Source organism: Suricata suricatta, chromosome 3 (genome assembly GCF_006229205.1).
Source record: "Suricata suricatta isolate VVHF042 chromosome 3, meerkat_22Aug2017_6uvM2_HiC, whole genome shotgun sequence".
Classification (NCBI taxonomy): Eukaryota; Metazoa; Chordata; class Mammalia; order Carnivora; family Herpestidae; genus Suricata; species Suricata suricatta.
The window spans coordinates 163,774,780-163,795,763 of NC_043702.1; the positions used below are offsets into that span (position 1 = coordinate 163,774,780).

The 20,984-nt window shown below is 39.8% G+C and overlaps 1 protein-coding gene across 1 annotated transcript in view; it reads right to left on the reverse strand.

Moving 5' to 3' along the window:
• EPRS (glutamyl-prolyl-tRNA synthetase) overlaps window positions 1–20,984 on the reverse strand; it is a 67,210-nt gene that overhangs the window by 27,268 nt on the left and 18,958 nt on the right. The window contains exons 10-17 of the mRNA XM_029933405.1: window positions 19,631–19,864; window positions 18,287–18,371; window positions 17,818–17,877; window positions 11,571–11,681; window positions 9,446–9,582; window positions 8,485–8,692; window positions 7,827–7,939; window positions 3,699–3,816 (exon numbers count right to left, since the gene is read on the reverse strand). Of these exons, the coding sequence (XP_029789265.1) occupies window positions 3,699–3,816; window positions 7,827–7,939; window positions 8,485–8,692; window positions 9,446–9,582; window positions 11,571–11,681; window positions 17,818–17,877; window positions 18,287–18,371; window positions 19,631–19,864 (1,066 nt within the window). The remainder of the gene's footprint in view (window positions 1–3,698; window positions 3,817–7,826; window positions 7,940–8,484; window positions 8,693–9,445; window positions 9,583–11,570; window positions 11,682–17,817; window positions 17,878–18,286; window positions 18,372–19,630; window positions 19,865–20,984) is intronic.

Below are 20,984 nucleotides of genomic sequence, written 5' to 3' on the forward strand. Positions count from 1 at the left end.
AAAAAAAAAGTAAAATCTTAAAGAAAAACAAAACCACATACATTAAAAACTACTCCTTTAAAATATATAACCATAACTGTTAATATACACATACAGATGCCTATTATACAGTAAAGGAAAAATACAATAAAGGGAGCCACTCTGTGTCAAAAATACAAATTCTGTTCTGTTACACTTACTTTTGATAACATGAACTGACTCATTCATGCCTGAAAAATAGTATCAGGGTAACACTGAAAAATCACACCACCTGGTGGAGATCTCTCCCAGTGTGTTCATCAGAAAAAAAAGCATTCAGGAAAAAGCTTTCTCACAATTAAAGGAGAAAGCTTTAAAAGAGGCTTCCTTGAGTGCAGGCGGTACTTTGAAAACATTGTTTACCATAACATTAAGATGCCAAATGAAGGTGCAAGTGTAAATGAAGAAAATTTGAAAAGCTATCCTCCTGTGCTTAAAAAAAACAAACAAAAAAAAGACAAAGCAAGGTACATGCTGAGTCTGACTTTATCTCTGATGATACTGATCTCTGCTAGAGGCAAATACTCTCAAGCCTGCGTGTCAAAGGACAGAGCATTAGCCTTCCGATTTAAGATCCGAACGCTGGCTGACGGTTGGCGGTGCTGGATACCAACGCCAGGCAGCTGTTCTTGAGTTCCCATTAGGATCTCTGCAGGTTCCAAAGCACACCCACAAACCTTCTGACACTCTTTCCATCAAGAGGTAGAGTCTATGTCCCCTCCCCTTGAATGTGGGCAAGCTCATGAGTGCTCGGACCAACAGAGAACAGCAGAAATGACACTGTGTGACAGTTTCAAAGTTAAATCATAAAAGGCCATGGTGCTTCCACCGTGGCTATCGGACAGCCACTTTTGGAGCCCCGAGCTGTCACATACGAAGTCTCACTACCCTGACACTAGCAGGCTACGGAGGTTCCCCATAGCGGTTTCATCCGATACCTCCTCTGGGTGAGCCACTGCAGACGCCCAGCCTAGCTGAGCCTTCGGTGACAGCTGACCAGCCACCACTTGACTGAAAGAAACTACATGAGATGAACAGGTTCTTATTCTTACTGTTCTGCCCCAACTCTATTTTCCCTAATAAAGCAGCCCGGTTGTTTTTAGTATGCCATTTTACAAAGCATTATGTTTTTCAGGAAAGACAAATTTCTGAAACCAATATTACACTATATGCTAATTAACTAGAATTCATATAAAATTTTGAAAATAAAAAAGAATACATAAACTTACAGCATAACACTAGCATCTTTACAGGCTATGTAGAAGGTGAGGTGCACGGGTGGAAACTGGGACCAAAGAGGGAATGGGCAGCCACGTTTCCCAGCTGATGTTTATTACAGATACGAGGGGTTCTCCAAGTATGGTCTACAGAACCCAAAGGATTTCTTTTCCCTCCTTCCTTCCTTCCTCTCTCCGTCCCTCCCTCCTTCTTCCTCCTTCCTTTCTTTTTTTACTGTTTACTTTTGAGAGAGAGCACAAGCTGGGAAGGAGCAGAGAGAGGGGGAAGAGAGAATCCCAAGCAGTTCCACACTGTCAGTGTGGAGCATCATGGGGCTTGAACCCACAAACTGTGAGACCATGGCTGAGCCAAAGTGGAACACTTAACTGAGTGAGCCACCCAGACGCCCTGAACCCAGAGGATTTCTGAGACCCTTTCAAAGGAGGGCTGCAAGCCCACAGTTATTTTATAATAAAACTAATATGTAGTCCATCATTTGGAGTCAATCCTTCATGAGTATACAGTGCAATTTCTTGGAGGCTGTTAAGTCAGATATTAAAGAGATATTTAAAAGTGCTGGGGCACCTGGGTGGCTCAGTGGGTTAAGCACCCAACACTTGATTTCAGCTCAGGTCATGATCTCACGGTCGTGGGATTGAGCCCCACACTGGGCTCTGTGCTCAGGATTCTCTCTCCCCCTCTATCGCTGCCCCTCCCCAACTTGTGTGCACACATGCACGTGCTCTCTCTCAAAAGTAAATAAGCAAATATTTAAAAATAAGCAAATAAAAGTACAAAACCCACACATTCTAATTCAAAATTCTGCTTTGGAAAACAGTTATTTTTCATAAAAATGTTATTTAGATAAGCATATAATTGGGTTTATTATTTTCATTTTAAAATGAGTAAGTTTTTTAAAAACTTGTCAATTTTACTTTTAATGTAGCAAATACTAATAAATAGAACTCACATAAACAACAGGGGTCCAGTTTTAAGAATGTAAAGGGTCTTGAGACTAAAACATTCGAGAACTGCTGGTATATATATATATAATTCTTATTTGTTTCCTTTTGATTTTCTTTTGGCTGAGATCCCACAGTACTTAAGTTGTGTAAATGAAAGCTCAGGCCAGGACATCCTTACTGTAAATAGTTCCAAACTCACATCTAATAAACTTACGTGCTTCTGTCTTCCCTAGCTCAGGTTATTTATTCTTTACCTCGTCAGCCAAACAAAATTAGAAGTTACTGTCTTAACAATCCTACTTACTGAATTCATATCTTCCTTTATGTCCTCCATGCTCTCACCCTCTGGCTTCCTAACCACTTATAACCTCTTTTTTCTTTTTTAATTTTTTAAATTTATTTTTGAGAGACAGAGAGAGTGTGAGCAGGGGAGGGTCAGAGAGAGAGCGAGACACTGATTTATCACATCTTCTAATCCTACTTCCAATCCGCCCTCCAAAATATCTTACCCAAGAATAACACTGATGCCAAATCATCAATGTTTACCCAATTGCCAACATCTATGGATCCCAGACTATGTATCGAGGTGCTGCAGGGTGCACCAAGTATTTCATATACTTGAGGTAAACAGAGCAACATACCCAACATCTGTCAAACTCTACGTTTGGAGTCTGTATGTACCACAAGCTCTAGGTGGTTGGGTTTTAACATTAGAGTACGCAACATTTCTTTCACTGATGTCGTATCTTTGCAAAACTAAATTTTCCACAACTGCGGTGTTAAAATCAAATAACAGGAAAATCATTGTGGAACAGTAAATTAGCATGGCAGTGTCCAGTCTGCGTCCGAGGTTCAAGAAAGAAACCTCTCGCCCACAACGTGGCAGCTCCTACCAGGTTCTCTTTCCCAAACCTCGGTCTATCAGAAGCTCGTCTCTCAGAAGCACTGGAGTCCAACAGAAAAAGTACAGACAGAGAACCATAAAACCGCGTCCCTGTCCTGACTCTGTCAGTAACAACTTCTGTTATCTTGGGCAAGGGATTTTCCTTTTTTTCCAAAGTGTAAAATGAGTAGTAAGAACAGATGGTCCTCTAAGTCCTTCAGCTCTACTCAGTGACCCCAAAGTAAGGAGGGGCGCCTGGATGGCTCAATGGGTTAAGCATCTGACTCTTGATTTCAGCTCAGGTCATGATCTCATGGTTATGAGATAGAGCCCCGTGTAAGGCTGCACGCTGGGGGTGGGGCCTACTTGATTCTCTCTCTGCCCTTCCCTCACTGGTACCTGCGCTCTCTCACAACAGGAGGAAGAGGAGGAGGGGGAGAGGAGGAGGGGGAGGAGAAATGGATTTGGGGCACCTGGCTGGCTCAACTGTTGGAGCATGTTCTTGATCTCAGAGTTGTGAGTTCAAACCCCACACTGAAGATAGAGATTACTTGCCCCACCCTGGGGCAGAAATATCACTGACAAGAGACATATCCAAAAAAGTCAGTATTTACCTCATTTTTTGTGGTTTCTACCTTGGTCTTTTCCTTTGACCCAGATGTTGGCATTTCCTTTGTATGCCCATCTGGAATGTATATCAAAACACATGGAGCTTCTTTGCAGCTATATGGGCTGAAGAGAAAACAGAGGGACAAAAAAAGGTTATCTGAACAAAATTATCTGACATCAATTAAAACTGAACTCCTAGATTAATTCAATGGTACCGTCCATATTAAAGTTTTACAAAGTATAAATGCTCCATTCTCTTATTATTCAAATCAGAAGCTCTTCAGAGTAGTTTAAAACCAATAAATACACAAAAATTCACAGTTCTAAGTGCATGCTCCCAATTTAAGAACTTTTTATACATAAACATGCTAACTCCTGGACAAAAGCTACTCTGCCTGTCACCAGAAACGGCACTAGTGGATGCTAATGGTCTCATTCTTGATTTAGAGCAAGTGTGTCTATGTACCACACCTCATCTGCTTATAAAAAGAATTTCTATAAAACATAAGAATTTCTCAATTCTAAAAAGTACAGTAATTAGCAAAATCCACTGCCCCAATACTACTGATAAGCAAATGATCTTTAAATTTTGTAGGAAAAGCTTGAGTAAAAACAAAAAGAATTCAGTAACAATAGGATCCTGTATCTCTGTGATGTTTTTAAGCAAGTTTTGAGATATTAATCATATACCAAAAAATTCAGCCTTTGAAGGTACACAATTTAGTGATTATATGAAACTGCATCATTACACCCTCTAATTTTAAAACATTTACATTACCCCAAAAAGAAATTTTGTGCCCTTTACTTACCACATCCTGGTCCCCCATTCCTCTAGTGTCTAGCAACGACTAATTTGTTTCTACGGACTTGGATTTCTGGTATTTTGTTTCAATGGAATCACACAATGTGTGGTCCGCTGTGACCAGCTTCTTTCACTGAGCAGATGTGTAAAGGTGCATGCGTGCTACAGCATGAGCTGGTGCCTCGTTCTTGTTCGGGACTGAATAATACTCCTCCTATGAATGCTTATCCACTCATCAGCTGAGGAACAGTCGGGCTGTTTGTAACTTTTAGCTCTTAGGAAGAAGGCTACTCTGTGCCTTCCTGCCAAAGTTTTTTTACGGCCATGTTATTTTTCAGGAGGACACAAGGTAGGATGAAATTGCTGGGTCAAGTGGTTCCTCTGTGTTTAACTTTCTGAGGCAAACTTTGCTGTTTCCAAAGTGACTACATCATCTCACAATTCATAATTCTATCAGCAGTGTACGAGGGTTCCAATTCTTCCACATCCTCAACCACTTGTTACTTTTTGATCACAGTCATCCTAGTGGGTATGGAGTGACACCTCATTATGGTCTTGATTTGCATTTCCCTAATGACTAATGATATGTTCTGAACATCTTTTCATGTGCTGACTGATCATTTGTATATCCACTCTGGAGAAATGCCTATTCAAATCCTTTGTCCATTTTTAATTTGTTTCTATGAGTTATAAGAATTCTTCATTTATTCTGTATACAAGTACCTTATCAGATATACATACAAACACTATGCTCTCATTCTGTGGGTTTTTTCACTTCCTTGATGGTATCCTTTGAAGCACAACATTTTTTCATTTTGATACAGTCCGATTTCTGTATATTTTCTTTGTGCTTTAGGTGTTTTATTTAAGAAAGCATTACTAAGGTACAAAGATTTACACTTAATGTTTCTCCTAAGTGTTTTATAGTTTTAGCTCTGACATTTAGCTCTTTGATCCATACTTAATTTTTGCAGATGGAGTGATGCCCAACTTCAGAACTCTTTTGCACGTGGCCAGCCAACTGATCCAGCACAGTTGTTAAAATTCAACAACTTTTTTGGAATAGGTTAAGAACCTACTCTGTTTGGGGCATTACTCTAATTGCGGTCCCATCACTGCCACCACGACTACCACCATCAATACTGAATATGATACAAGGGCTCAGGAGGATCCTACATGTATCACGTTATATGACTAAAAGCAATGTGATGTTAAGGGAAAAAAAGTATCTGTCCCTGGTGAATTCCAGTAGTGGAAACAAGACAAATTCAACAGTGTGTAAAAAATATTCTAAAGAGCACAGTGCTGGATACTAGGGAGATGTGTAGGTTGGGTGCTATCCAGACCAGAGCTTGGGGAGAAGTGACATCTGAAAGGTTACCCAGCTGAAGAAAAAGCAGGGCCATTCCAGTGAAAGGCAGGAGAGGAGGTTCAAAAGCATCTGATGCCTTTGGAAGCTCCAAGCTATCCAGTATCCTGAAGAGAATGGATGCATGAGCAGTTAATTACAAAAAATATGGCACAGGTGGGTGAAGAGGCCATAACATGAAAAATCTTACAAGTCAAACTAAGAAGTTTATATTTTACCCTGAAACTGGTAAGAATTTTTAAGCAGAGGAGAAATGTGATAAAATTGTTACTTTGAAATTTTAGACTTGGGGCCATATGAAAAGTGGATTAGAAATGGGCAAACTGGAGGCAGAGAGACTGCTTTAGAAGCTGTTCTGGTAATCAGGAAGAAAGGATGGGGGCCGGGGGTGGGGGTGGCGCTAAAATACGGCAGAGCAGGGGGTGCACAGAGATGGCCCAGACCGGCAGTGCGAACACACCAGAGTTTACCGACTGGAATGGGGGGATGAAGGAGCAGAGCAGACATGGTACTAAGGATCCTGGGATCTTGAAGATAGAGTGTGAGGTATCTATTCAAGGATGTCTAAAAGGCATTAGAGCTCGAGAAAGATCTGATCACACAAAGACATGACAATGAAAAAATAGCAGAGACAAAAAAGAAAACCAAAAGGAACATGGACAAAAATTAAGAAACTAAAAGTTTTCCTAATAATCCCATTACTTCACAGTTTAAAAACACAGGAAGGGGCACCTGGGTGGCTCAGTGCATTCATTGAGCACCATACTTCAGCTCACATCATGATCCCACAGTTCGTGAGTTCAAGCCCCACATTGGGCTCTGTGCTGACTGCTCAGAGCCTGGAGCCTGCTTGGGATTCTGTGTGTTTGTCTCTCTCTGCCCCTCCCTCATTTGCTCTCTATCTCTCTCTCTCAAAAATAAACATTAAAAAAAATTTTTTTAATAAAAAAAAATAAAATAAATTCAAAAACCACAGGGGCACCTGGGTGGCTCAGTTGGTTAAGTATCTGACTCGATTTCAGCTCAGGTCATGATCTCATGTTTCCAGACTTCGAGCCCAGGTGGAGTTCCACGTTAACTGTTTGAGATTCTCTCTCTCTCTCTCTCTCTCTCTCTCTCTCTCTCTCTCTCTCTCCTCTTTCTGCCCTTCCCTCTGTTCACACTTTTGCTCTCTCTCAAAAAAACACATTTTTTTAAAAATTAAAGGAAAGAAAGTACACTATAAAAAAGGTAAGAGTAATAATTTTCACCCAAAGGTAAGATATGTTGAAATTTTTTTCTTTATACTTGAGCTACATGAACATGAATTATAAAATGGTTTAACTTTAGAAATAAATAATTTGTTTTAAAATTTCCACTTATTACTATAAAGTCTGAAATATGAAATATAAAAAACCAAACTGGACTGCATAGAGAATTGTCAGGTACAGTACTTAAATAGAAATTTGATTTTTTTAATGTTTTTTTTTTAATTTATTTTTGAGAGAGAGAGAGACAGCATGAGCAGGGGAGGGTCAGAGAGAGAGAGGGAGACACAGAATGGGAAGCAGATTCCAGGCTCTGAGCTAGCTGTCAGCACAGAGCCTGCCATGGGGCTCGAACCCATGAACCGTGAGATCATGACCTGAGCAGAAGCCAGACGCTTTACCAACTGAGCCACCCAGGCGCTCCGAAATTTGATTTTTAAAATATTATTTACTATAAAAACTTTAAGCATTTTCATTTAAATGCTCAATGACAGGGTTGCCTGAGTGACTTGATTTTGACTCAGGTCATGGTCCCAGGGGTGTGAGACGGAGGCTGGCATTGGGCTACATCTGAGCATGTAGCCTGCTTAAGACTGTCTTTTTCTCTGCCTCTGCCCCTTCTCCCTACTCGTACACGCTCTGTCTCAAAAAAAATTTTTTTTAATTTTTAACCAAAAATTAAAAAATAAATAAATGCTTAACGACACTGACTCACCTAACAGGTTCGTACGGTTGATCACATATGAAGAAGCCTCTTCTCTGGAGCTGTATAATGTCTCCTTTCTTCAAATCCTTAAGGCAGGGGTCCCCCAGCATTAGTTCCTCGTGCTGTGAAGGTGAGGGGAGACCACAGTACACGTTCTCAGAAGTCAGAGCACCCAAAACAGCTCTACGATAGAAGTCGTTTTTCCAGAAGGTATTTTCAGCAAATATGTTAAATCTTTACTACTTAAGCAGACACAGTGAAACAGTGAAGAATTAATTACATGTATTACATTTTTAAAAGTTAAAGTTTATGAACTGACAAACTGCAGGAGACCTTTCAACTAACTCGACTGGCGCCCCGGAAGATGTTAAGGAAGTCTCCCAGCACAGGTCGGAGCCGCAGTGTGACAAGCACCCCGAGACCTGGCCGCAGGCGCAGCCCAGCGCTCAGGCACAAGGGCCCTGTCTGTCTCACCTGCGCATGCTTCAGCATCGATCTTCCGGAAAACAGAAACATCACCCTGTTACATCTTTTCATTTTAATACATTTTACAGATCTTTCCTCCATTTTGTTTGTAAACCAAATACTTCAATTTTTTTTAATTCTAAAAAAAAAAACAACTTGTATCTCAGGGAAAAAAGAAATACGGTTTCTTTTAGGAGTCTACCTTACTGTTCCTGTTGACATACTGCTTGAAGTCCTCATCTTTTCCTAGCACTGGCTTCGTGATCAAGTGCTCGTACGTGACACAGACTGCCGGGATCGGAAGCGCGTGAGCCGTCTCCGCGAGCCACGTGATCTTCGTGGTTTTCTTATAGTCTCTGTTCTCCAAATTCAATTTCGCATCAAGAGATACAATTTTTCCATCGGCATTTCTAGATATAAGATTGAAAAGTGTTTAGAGAAAACAAACCATAATTGCCATAAATGCATTATTTTGATCTGTGATCTATAATAATTGGCTAGGAATTTTCTTTGGAGGAGTGTCAAAACAAACATGTATTTGAGCGTCTAATATCTGCTGAAGAATAAGGTTTATTTACAAATTTTAAAGTCACCAGCACTAAGCATTAAAATATGTTAAGTATTTTAAAACATTTAACAATTACCTGAAATCTCACGCAATGGCTGGACAATTAGGATTTCAGAGTTTACACAAACTAATTTTATTAGCACGCTATGTTCCATTTACGTAATCTTAAGAACTGACAAGTACAGCACACTACAGTAACTGCGAAGTTCATACTCCTCACAAAGTAATTTTAAAGCTGATTTTAGGATGAAGATTATGTTACATATGCAAAACCTGTCCAGAGGATCCCTCCCCCGGGCAAACTATATAATGAGAATTAATGACAAAAAGGGACCTGTAACCATTAGAACATTAGAACTCTTCTTTTATATTCAGATGTAGTTATTTTCAACATCACAAGCAAAACATATCCCAATACCCAATTAATACACGGGAAAGCAATTTGTTATGTGTCCGGATTAGGCAGTTTCTACACCTACACAGGTTAACCAGCTGAACTGGAAAATGAATGAGTCTAAATTAGGAAATTTTTAATAAGTGAATAAATTAAGAATTTCCTCTCATATTTATTTGAAAACAGATGAAAAGTTCTTACTTGTGTATTTTAGTAATGTTGATGTTGCCCCAATTTATGAAGGTAACCATCTCACCCTCTGATAACGTCTCTGCATCAGCACCTTCAATGAAAACTTTAGGACTATACCACACCGGCTTCAAGCCAACATCAGGATTCTGAATGATTAAGAAAAAAAGAGGGAGTGTTGATTGAAACAACGTATTGAACCCAGCATGCAGATTTATATATTCATTTTATTCCTTAACCAAAGGTATTATCTGTGTTAGTCTGATTCCCAGCTCTGTGACAATGAGTAAGCCATCTGACCGATACTCCTAACGGGAGTCAGAGGAAGTGACCTGTCCCCCTAAAATTACTTCCAGCCTAAAATTCTTCGGTTTTCAGAGCTAAGCCATTACTATTTGTCCTTGGAGTCCTTCCAAACAGAACCTGCTCTGCTATCCTCAGAATCTCACTGAAGCTTTTGCAGCAAAGGAGAAGACCAAGTCAGTCCTGATCAGTGACTGCAGAACATTACAGACAACAAATGTCACCACAGCAGGAAACTGTGGACCTTTCATATTTTAAAAGGAAAATTTTAAAGTTTTATATTTGCATATGGATAATTTTTATGCCTTTCAGTGTGTGTTATATAAAAAAGAAAAAAGACCTAGGGGGGAAAAAAAAGAATTTTATGTTAACTTTCAGTTTTTGTTTGACTTCCAGAGGAAAAAATCTAAGAAGATCCTTTGAAATAAATCTTACACAGCATGTGTTTAATAACTGTTCCTTGAAAGTACTGATGCATCTGAGAAAAATTCATATGTTGTATCAACTTATATTCTGCTGGGCTCAGAACAGAAGGCTAACAGGCTAAATCTAGAACACCTGGTGAGGGGAGTAGTGAAAATTCCACACATCAAACTGAGTCATCATTTAAAGTCTATTTCCAAATCAATTAGTTTCTAACTTCCTACGTATCCTTTATTACTTATTCTGTATCTATTAACTAGGCTATATGGACACAACTGTCATGTTAAAGGCGGCAACACCCTTAAAAAGTTTTATCTTCACTACTCAAATTTCACAACATTCAGTCAGCTTCGCAATTAAGCTAACAGTAGTGGGTGACTATCAGATACTACCACTCACCCGGCTGAACCAATCAGATGTACGATAAAGGCAAAGCCAAATCAGTAACAGACACACACTTTTCAAATCTTACTAGGATTCTCCTTAAAATAACTCAAATCTTTAAAGTTAAAAATAGCCAATGTCATATAGAAAGGCAATCATATTAAGGCTATAACTTCGAGGATCTACAGCTCTTCATAATGCATATTCTTACATGTGAGTGAGTCTGAACAGAGCATGATACTGAGTAAGGTTATGAGTATGGGGTGTCTACAGTATAGTCCACCATACAATGAAGGCATTTACAGACTGGAATAGAGCTGGAATAAACGGATCTATTTCTGCTTCAAGATTGTCAACCAGGCAGTCATAACTATCTAAGACAACAACCATGGTTTAACTTAAGAGGAATTCCCTACTGTCAAGACTTATATTCTCACTTTGTTGATATTTCCTACAATGGAGTAAGCGGCAATATGATAGATCCTGGATTAAAATTGTGATTCAAAGGGCGCCCGGCTGGCTCAGTCGGTAGAGCATGTGACTCTTCATCTCAGGGTCATGAGATGAAGACCCTCAGTGGGTGTGGAGACTACTTTAAAAAGATTGTAATTAATATTACTAGGTCTAATGTTTGGCTTAAGGACAAAGAAAGGTAACAATGAATAACCTCATTAACAGAGAATACACCTCAGCTTCCCTATAAAGATAAGAGCATGAATTATAATACCTCATCTTTCAAAATGACTCCAGGAAAAGATAAATTTTAATTATATACTTACATGCTATCTCTACAGAATAAAAAAAAAAAGGCAGAGTGTAGTTCTCTGAGATGTGTTGTGGATTATTATTAGAATAATTTTCTTCAGTAAGAAACCCAAAAAACATTTACTTCAATTAGTATCAAATCCTGACAAATAATGTTGAATAGAAAATGATCCCCAAAACCACGCTATTAACCACCAAACCACATTTTCCCTTTTATGATCCTGCTCCTTCTAAGAATAACATTGGCGAAAGTGTGGGTGACCTTTGGGTGTTTGGCCACTTCTTTCGTCTCCTCCCGCGCCTCGGGGACGTTCACCAGAATCGCTTCCTTCTTCAGTAATGCGACATACCGCGGAGCCACCGGGTCAATCACCTGCAACAGACGCATCCCCCCGTGTTAAAACACGCAGGTACTTTAAAAACTTCTTAAATAAATAATAACACAGGAATACTAACTGGCTTTCTTTGTTACTGCATTTACTAATTTTTTTGTTTACCTGCTAGGTCTTCTCTAATATTTAACTGTTCAGTAGAAATAAATAAAACAATCATAATCGAAAACTGCATGAAATTTAGAGCTCCTTTCTAAGAATTAACTACTAACAGGTGAAAAGAAACCAATTCGTTAAAGCAAAAAACTTCTTTTGAAAGTAACTTCTTACTCTGGAATTGGAAGGTGAGGAAAAATTATCCGGTGGGGTTATGTATCAATCCTACAAGTAAATGTGACAGGTAATTTTGTATTGTTGGAGAAGTCCGTTTTGAGAGAATATAGATACATGTGTGTTAGTACCGTTTTCGGTGTTAGGCAACACATCACCATCAAAAGCAAAATAGCATTAGGTCACTATAATAAGGCAATTCTATAAATCCACAGTATAAACGAGACACTTCTACTGGTCTTCACGCTGTACACACCGAGAACACGGTGTTCCCAGCACTCAGCAAGGGCCTGGCACACACAGTAACGAACAAGCGTTTTCGGCCTAACTGAACAAACGGTCCTGTTCAAGAGGGTCTAAACTAACTCCACCTCCAAAACACGAGCTCCTGCCCTTCGAGGTCTGACGTCTTCTCTTCACCTCACTGATCAAAATTTAAAATGATCCATGATGACCACATACAACAGCAGTGTTCAGACACTAAAGAAAGCGTATGGAAGAAAATGTTGATAGCGGCAAATGTAGAGTCAAACAGCTAGGTGGAAGGATGCAGGAAATCATGGTGTGGCTAATTAAACTTGGCTGTTTGGTTTGTTTTGTATTAACTTTGTTGTTTGTGACTGCTGTTGTGTTTTTTTTTTTTATTTGTTTGCTTTGGGACTATTTTTCAGCTTCTGGAAAGAATGGTATGAAAGTTATAAGTGATTCAAAACATCCTCAGTCACTCATAAAAACCTGAAAAGCTACTGAACTTCCCTGTGTCTGCTACTCCTCGTGGCTTGTATTCCGTGTTGGAAGCAGATCAGCACCAGCCTCCCTATTTATTATTTCATTCTTTGCTTCTCTGAGTTAGCTTACACGTCATTCTTACTAGTCTGGGATTCCTTCTCTCAGCTACAACTGGGCGAGAATGATCCAAGAGTTAATTAGCGACTACTCAGTTCAGTATTTAAGCCAGGAAGATAGATACAGTTTCTTTAAAGAAGTTACAACCAGACACACCAACCAGCTGATCATGTGCGATGCCCACCCAGGGCACTGGGCACTGGCCACCGTACGCAGGCCCTTAACACTAAAAGATTATCAAGGTAATTGTCTGAAGTACAATCTAGAAATCTGTATTTTTTTTTAAGTTTATTTATTATCTTGAGAGAGCACGAGCAGGGGAAGAACAAAGAGAGGGAGAGAGAGAAGCCCAAGCAGGCTCTGCAGAATCAGCACAGAGCCTGACATGGGGCTTATAAACTCACGAGCTGGGCGATCATGACCGGAGCTGAACAGACAGACATTCAACTGACTGAGCCACCCAGGCACCTCTAGAAATCTATTTTTAATAAGCATTCCAAAGGATGGTCAGGACCAAACAAGTTTGGGAAATCTTGGATTAAAAGATTTAAGTCTTTTTCAGCTCTAAACTTGTGGTTTTATTTATCTAAAACTTTCTGGATCGAACTACTCTACAAGGTCCCAGGGAGTTCAAGGAGTTGCCCTAGCAGACAACACCCAGTGGGGGGGGGTGCGGTGGGGGGAGGGCAGGCCTGAGACTGGGGAGTAGAGGACCCCAGAACTCCGACACACTTTAACCAGGACAGCTACCCTTTCATAGACTGGGGTTTACTTCAAAGTTGTTCAAGGAAGACTGTCCTTATTTGAGGGTGAAAGGAGAAGTCTCTACATAAATTTTCTAGCTAGGTGCAGATGCAAGGGGGTTCGGATGAAATCTGGGGGGAAAACGATTATATCATCATACCACTGAAATACTAACATAGATTTTAAAATGAAAGCGGTAAATAAAGTTTGATGGAAGTAAATACTACTCTGAAATGAACACCTTAAATAAAGCTGTGACTCTTCTGCCTTGACTGAAGACTTCATATCTTAACACATAAAACCAAGAAGAAAGTTAGAGAGGTTTACACAGAGTACACTGGTGAAACATCTCCTATCAGTAATAATTTAGATCATTTAATGGAAATAGATTCTATTTAATAGTTATGATTCAGAAAAATTGTTTATTAGCTTCCTGCCAAGATGAAAAGTCAGGCTAAGAAAATACAGATTATAGTAGTTTCAGAGGGATATTGAGATAATTACCACCCCACAACTCACTGTCCCCTTCACCCATTTCTCCTCTCTTCTCTTTGCCATATATACTATACTCTGTAAATAAAGCTTTCTCAGAAGGAGAAGGTATTTACAGAGTGCCGGCTAATCCAGAGTTAATCCACTCGTCTTTTAGCAGGAGATCCTTTAACAAAAATGCTAAGTTACTAAGAGCGGGAGCGTGTCCAAAGAGTGACATTTTATCTCTGCCCTTAATGACTGCTTCACAATGCCAGGGCGTTAAACTTGGTTCCCTCATGCTTCACTTACATTTTATTTGCAGGGCTTGGAAAAACCGAACAAGCTACAGTATAACAAAGCAGCAATCAGACTGACTGTGACATGACCCCTAAAGAAGAGCTCTGTACTTCAAGGGTCAGAGAGAATGGCAAAGGAAAGGAAACGTGTGAAGATGTCGGGAAGGCCAGCCGTAGAAACACAAAGGCACATCATCAGACAACTTCATTTTTACTACCAGTTCAAAATTTTTAGCTGTGCTGTTTTTAACATGGTGCTTAATGATAAGGGGTCCCACGGATGTATGGATAAACAAAGGAGACTGAAAAATACTCACCTCCCTTCATTTCCTCCCACATCCCCACTAAAAAGACATAGAGGATTTTTTGTTTGCAACAAAACTCTGAAACCTGAAAACCATGTGGAGACATCCCCTCTCTACAGAACTGTAGAGAAGTGACTGCCTCTCCCCCAGCCCCGCAGAACGGAAGATTACTCCACAAGAAGGAGGGCGTCTAGATCCTTCTTGATACCAGATACCAGAAAGAGCTGAAGGGCGGGTTCCGCACTGAGACAAGTGGATTAAATGGATGTGTGACACCACACGGACCCGGTCAGGCCTCAGCAGTCTCAGCTCCAAAGCTGTGACGGCCAAGCCTTCACACTTCAGGCAGGAATTGAAAGAAACTCCTCTGGGAAAACTGCCTGATCCAAGGAGTGAGATACAAAGTCCCTGACACTGAGGTTCTCCAGCTGATGGACTTGGCCAGGTCACCCGGCAGTGAGTCTCAGCTGCCAAGTCCATCTCTTGCCTTCAGGGCTTCCAACTGCTCCTTTAGTCAGTCCTCCATGTTACACGTGAGCAGCTGACCAAGACTAACCAGACATCAGAGATGTCTCTAACATGCCTTTAGTATGAAAGAAGCAGCTTAAATAATCTGCAGGAAAGAGCTGTCATAAGAAAAAAGTCCTAGTGATGTTAATATTCTCAGCATGAACAGAGTAAGAAGTTTTTAAAATAAATTTTTTTTAATGTTTTTATTTTTGAATGAGAGAGAGAGACAGCGTGAGCAGGGGAGGGTCAGAGAGAGAGGGAGACACAGAATCCGAAGACAGGCTCCAGGCTCCAAGCTAGCTGTCAGCACAGAGCCTGACGTGGGGCTCGAACCCACGAAAGTGAGATCATGACCTGAGCCGAAGCCGGACGCTCAACTGACTGAGCCACTCAGGCACTCCGAGAAGAAGCTTTTTCTTCAATTCAGAGAAAATAAAAGAAATTTTGGAAATACGATACATAAATGAAAAACTCAACAGAAGGGTAGGAAGACAGCAAAGCAAAGGCAAAGAGAGAAAGCGAAGGCAAAAGAGAGAAAATAAAATTAGAGGACCAACCAGTCCAGGAGGCCCAACATCTGCTCAAGAAGAGTTCCAGAGAGAAGAAAACAAATAGAGAAAAAAAATAAAGCCTTCAAGAAAATTTCCCAGAACTGAGGGAATGAGTTTCCAGACTAGAAGCTACACGTTCTCCTGATGGATGGGGATGAGAACAGACCCCCAGCACAGAACATCACCATGAAATTTTGTAAGTAAAGAAAGGTCAGGCGCCTGGATGGCTCTGTCGGCTAAGCGTCTGACTTCCATAGTTCATGGTTCAGGCCCTGCACGGGCACTAACACAGAGCCTGCTTCCGATACTCTTTCTCCCTCTCTCTCTGCCCCTTCCTTGCTTGCACTCTCTCAAAATTAGTAAACATTTAAAAAAAAAAAAAACCCACAATTTAAAAAAAGGCCATATACCAGGTCTCAAAACTCTTCATCCCTTGCCTTCTTCTCAGGGAGCGGCCAAAGGACAGAGTACAGCAAAGCAAGAGAGTAGTGAAAAGAGAAGGGAGATGCAAGTACCAGACGACCCATCACAGAACAAACGCAAAGGGGATTCCAGGACGACGATGCCTGACCTCGGAAGACTGCTGTGCTGCAGAAGCAAACAGGCCCTAATCTAGATGAGCAGGGAGTAGTGCAGAAGGCTCTGGAAGAGCGTCTCCACAACGAAACTGAAAGAATACTGATGCATGAGAACATCTCGGTAGGAAATTCAGATAACTTAAAGAGAGCTGCGGACAGAATTAGAAAACTAAACAAATGAGGGGGGAAACAAAACAATCAACTACAAGAAAACCAACAGGGTCTGGGAAAAAGAAGAGGACCCATATCCTGGTTTCCACCACAGGAAGTCAAATAAGGATGCCTGAAACTTAAAAAAAAAGAAAGAAATCAAGAAGTAGCAACACATCATATTTACAGATACAGGCAAGAAAAAAATACCAAAAGAATTATCTAAAAGAGCTGAAACTGATTTCTCTAGAGGGAGAAAAATGTAAGGACAGAAGACAGGAGAATATGCTGTTCACTTTAACAGACCCTACAGAACTCTCTAACCATAGTGAAATACAGTTGAACTAAGTACACATGTATAATTTTATTAAAACTGAAAACCTTTAAAATTTGGGTTATTAATGAAAAGTACTCCAAATTAACTTTGCCTATAAATTCTACTTGTATTTATTATTAGTAACTGCAGCAACAGAAAGAACCAATTAATTCCTTCATGTATCAAAAAACACACAAGACTAAAACAGATTCAAGACACATGCGAGACAAGCAAGTATTTCTTGAGGCAAGGCATCAGCACAATCAAGCAGCAATAAGAAAAAAATTACAGAACACAATCACAGGAGCTATAGTTTAAAACATGGCATTTTAATGATTTGCCTTATTATAGTGTCTAAGCACCTGCTTCCAATTAGTAATTAACAATGTCGATATGCAGTATTCCTTATTTGACTTTCATTTCAGAAACAGTTTTTTTTTAAAAAGCTAGATTTAATTAAGACACAGTGAACCTTCAATAATACAACTCGATGAAACATTCGACTTTAAAACTCTGTCCTCTTGGTACACAGGGAACAGGACAATGGAGTTAGCCCAATCTTCCCTTTGCCACTAAGAAAACCAGAGGACATGTTTTTTTGAAACTAGGAATAATGCATTTGCAATGGATTTGTATAAGCAAGTCTTTTATATAAATGTGATTGTGCTTCAAGGCTGTGTAACATCTCAGGTTATAACATGTATGCTAAAAGCTATGTGCTAGGTAAGGCAGATAAAAGCATGAGGTAATACCTTCTTACAGAGAGCTCGCAGCTTGAAAGCAGAAAAATGAAATGCAGTGTTCATAAAAGATTGAAGGAAAAAACTGTTACCGTTCCCCATTAATTCCAAGTGTGTTTGTTTTAATCATGGTCACTTGTTTGGTTGGTATAGCTAATAGGCTTAATGCTCTTTTTATGTTTAAGAAAGGAAAACATTCCATTTTCCTGAAGGTCTGCAAAATGACAACATTCTTCACAAAATTTTCTCTACAATGAACACGCCGATGAATTCCACACATACTACATTACTCAGTAGTTGGGCATGAGAGAGGAGGACCAAGAGTCAAGACATGTACCTTTTTATTAAATGCCCAGATTTTGTCCCATTCCATGTTCACAACTGAACGTGAAGAGCCCTAGAAAGACAATAACAAAATGACTTAAAGGGCAAGAAGTGTCCATTAGAATATTTAATTTAAGCTAAGCATGTTAGAGAAAAATACACCCAGTAAATACAGTCGACTTGCACTAGGATCTACAACAGTGTGCATGATCCAGTCTGGCTGCCCTTGAACAGCCACCATCAAGAGCTCGTGTTTCAACAGGCAACACCAGAGCCGCCTCGGTCCCACTCCAGCTTAAAGGTTAGGACCTTGTCCGTTCTCCACTATCACTTACACATATACTCCTGAGAAGAAAAAAAATCCTGCCCTTGCATTAGAAGGAACAAACAAGGAACAGAATGAACAGAAATAACACAGATGAAAGGGGTATTAATGAGACACACAAAAACACAGAGAAGCGGGAAAACAAAACATAGGTCACCTGAGCAGCAATAAACTGTTTCAGCCCCTCAACAGTCATCCCTCTTCTGAGCACACCGCGGACCGTGGGAAATCTGGGGTCATCCCTGGAAAAGAGGGAAAGGCTCAATCACCAAGGAGCTCTCTCGAATGGACAAACCCAAGGAGCACAAAGTACCTTAATGAATAAATTGTAAACGAGAACCAGCTTGTGAAAAGACCCTGTGACTAAGAGCTGCTTCTAAGAATTGGGTTCCCGTGAGCCCCGTTCATGGAAGAGGAAAACTGCTCTCTAGTCAAAAATGCTCTAAAATAAATGCACTACTAGAAAGAATAGCACATTTCACAAAGACACAAAGGTGACATCTTCAAACACAGAAAATCAGTGCCTTAAGACACTCTCATTTGCCCTTTATTCAATAATATTCAAGGTCTCTATTCTACATGCGACCATGAAAACCAGATAAAGAGATGGTATCATGTCATCTACGTATGAATATACTTCACAAAGCCCTTTGGGTTATAAAAAATATACACACTGCTGATTAATATTCTGCAGAAATTTGCAAACTTTAGGTAAGTTTGCAATAAAACCCTTTGCCTGGAGCCCAACATAAACTTGCCTTTTATGGAATACAGCTCCACAATAAACCAGTATAAAATACATCTTATTCAACATATAATACTTAGTATATAAGTATTGTGTGATGCCAACAGAAACTACTATATGTCTTATTAATTTAGATAAAAAATATTCCCGACTTATCAGCATGGTAACCCATCTGAACAGGTTTTGTTTATACAGATACAAGGCTACAAAGTGACATTACTTTTCATACTCTTCTTCCTCTTAAAATCCTACACAGGTTATTACTATGCTACAGAGATTTGCAAACTGCTCCTAGGTGCTGAGTCCTCTGGGCAATCAACTGCTCCACAAGGTGGATCTTCACCACCAAGGCAGAGGCCATTTGTGTCTTCGCCTCCACTCAGGGCATTCCGGGCTTCAGGGGACCCAGCTGAAAAGATAAGCCTCAGAGCCTCAGCAGAGCGTGGAGAGTGGTGCCCGAGTCACAACCAGTCTTCTACACAAGGCTGAGATGTGCCGAGGACGTGCCCTTGTGTTTCGTTCCCACGCACCAGGGTCCACAGTGGGCACTCCGTGTTTGTAGCACTAACATAAAGCGGGGAGGGGAACCGAGGGCACCGGGTGAAATAAACACAAGGACCAAAAACCCTAGAGACCCACCCACTCCTCCTCTTCCCATTCTTCCTCCCCACCTCTCAAAACAGTTTTAAAATCACTGAAAATCACTGATAAATCACGTGCTTACTTCCTCTCAATTCTAAGTAACGGTAAACATACCATCCGTCTACCAGGCCTTCATTGACAAACCATGTGAGTTTTCTCTTGGAGAGCACTGTGTTGTTGAGATTTAGTCGACTATATTCCCAAATATATGGCTTTCTTATGCCTAAAGCTTCAATAATCCAATAAAACTGTTCGTCTCGGTCGTGGTATTCCGTGGTTCTCAGGGCGTGTGTGACACCTTCAATACTGTCCACTATGGGGCAGGCGAAGTCGTATGTTGGATACACACTGGGGGAAAAAGAATATTTTTAAAAGCAAAATGATGCACTTTACCCTTTCTAAAGTAGATCATGCAATATAAGCATCAACAGTAATTTGAAATAATTCCTTACAAGTTAGGAATTTCTTAAAAACAATAGGTTTTACAACCCATTATACTAACAAAGCATATCAAAACATGTTTCTGAGGACAATAAATTAGTTAACCCATTTCAACACTCAAACCAGCTCACAGCAAATTCTACAATCACATTTCTGTAACGGCCAACGTATACCATGGTAGAAAGCAATAAGCAATATACATAAAGTTGACCTTGAAAAACACAAATTGGAATTGTATGGGTCACCTTGCACATGGATTCTTATAAATTCAATACAGCACTATAAATGTATTCTCTCTTCCTTATGATTTTCTTAATGTTTTCTTTTCTCTGGCTTATTTAGAGTATAATATACATTATATACAACATACAAAATATGTATTAATTGTGTTATCAGTAAGGCTTCTGCTCATTAGGAGGCTATTAGTAGTTAAGGTTTTGGGGAATCAAAAATTATATACAAATTTCTGACTACACAACTCCCTGCATTGCCCAAGGGTTAGCTATAGTTAATAATTCAAGGGATTTGTTCGCTTCCCAATATCTTAATTAGTCCCACACTCAAGTAAATCCCTATCCTTACATCTCCTGTAATTAAATAAATTCAAGAACAAAGCATTTCCTTCTCTGACAAGTAAAAGGGAAGAAAATTAGGTTAATTAAAATTCCATTTAAGATGGAATAGTCTTAAAGATTAATATAATGTATATCATGCACAAGCACTTTTAATTTGAATTAAAAAAAACAATACTGCATTATGCCTTCACACTTTCAGGCTACAACTTCACTAAACTGTTATTTCATTATGCTTAGCAATTACGTGATATCGAAAATGCACATCCAGATTAACTTTTCCAATGTATTCAAAGAATTTGCCTAGTAAAATAAGGAGAAAGCACCCTGTTAAAAATGAAAGACCTATAAAAAGAAAGATGTGTGTATAATGTGTAACTACAGACGTAACATGTTTGTCCACATACGGACACACAGACCTGTACCCACAAGTTTAAAGACAGTCATATCAGCTC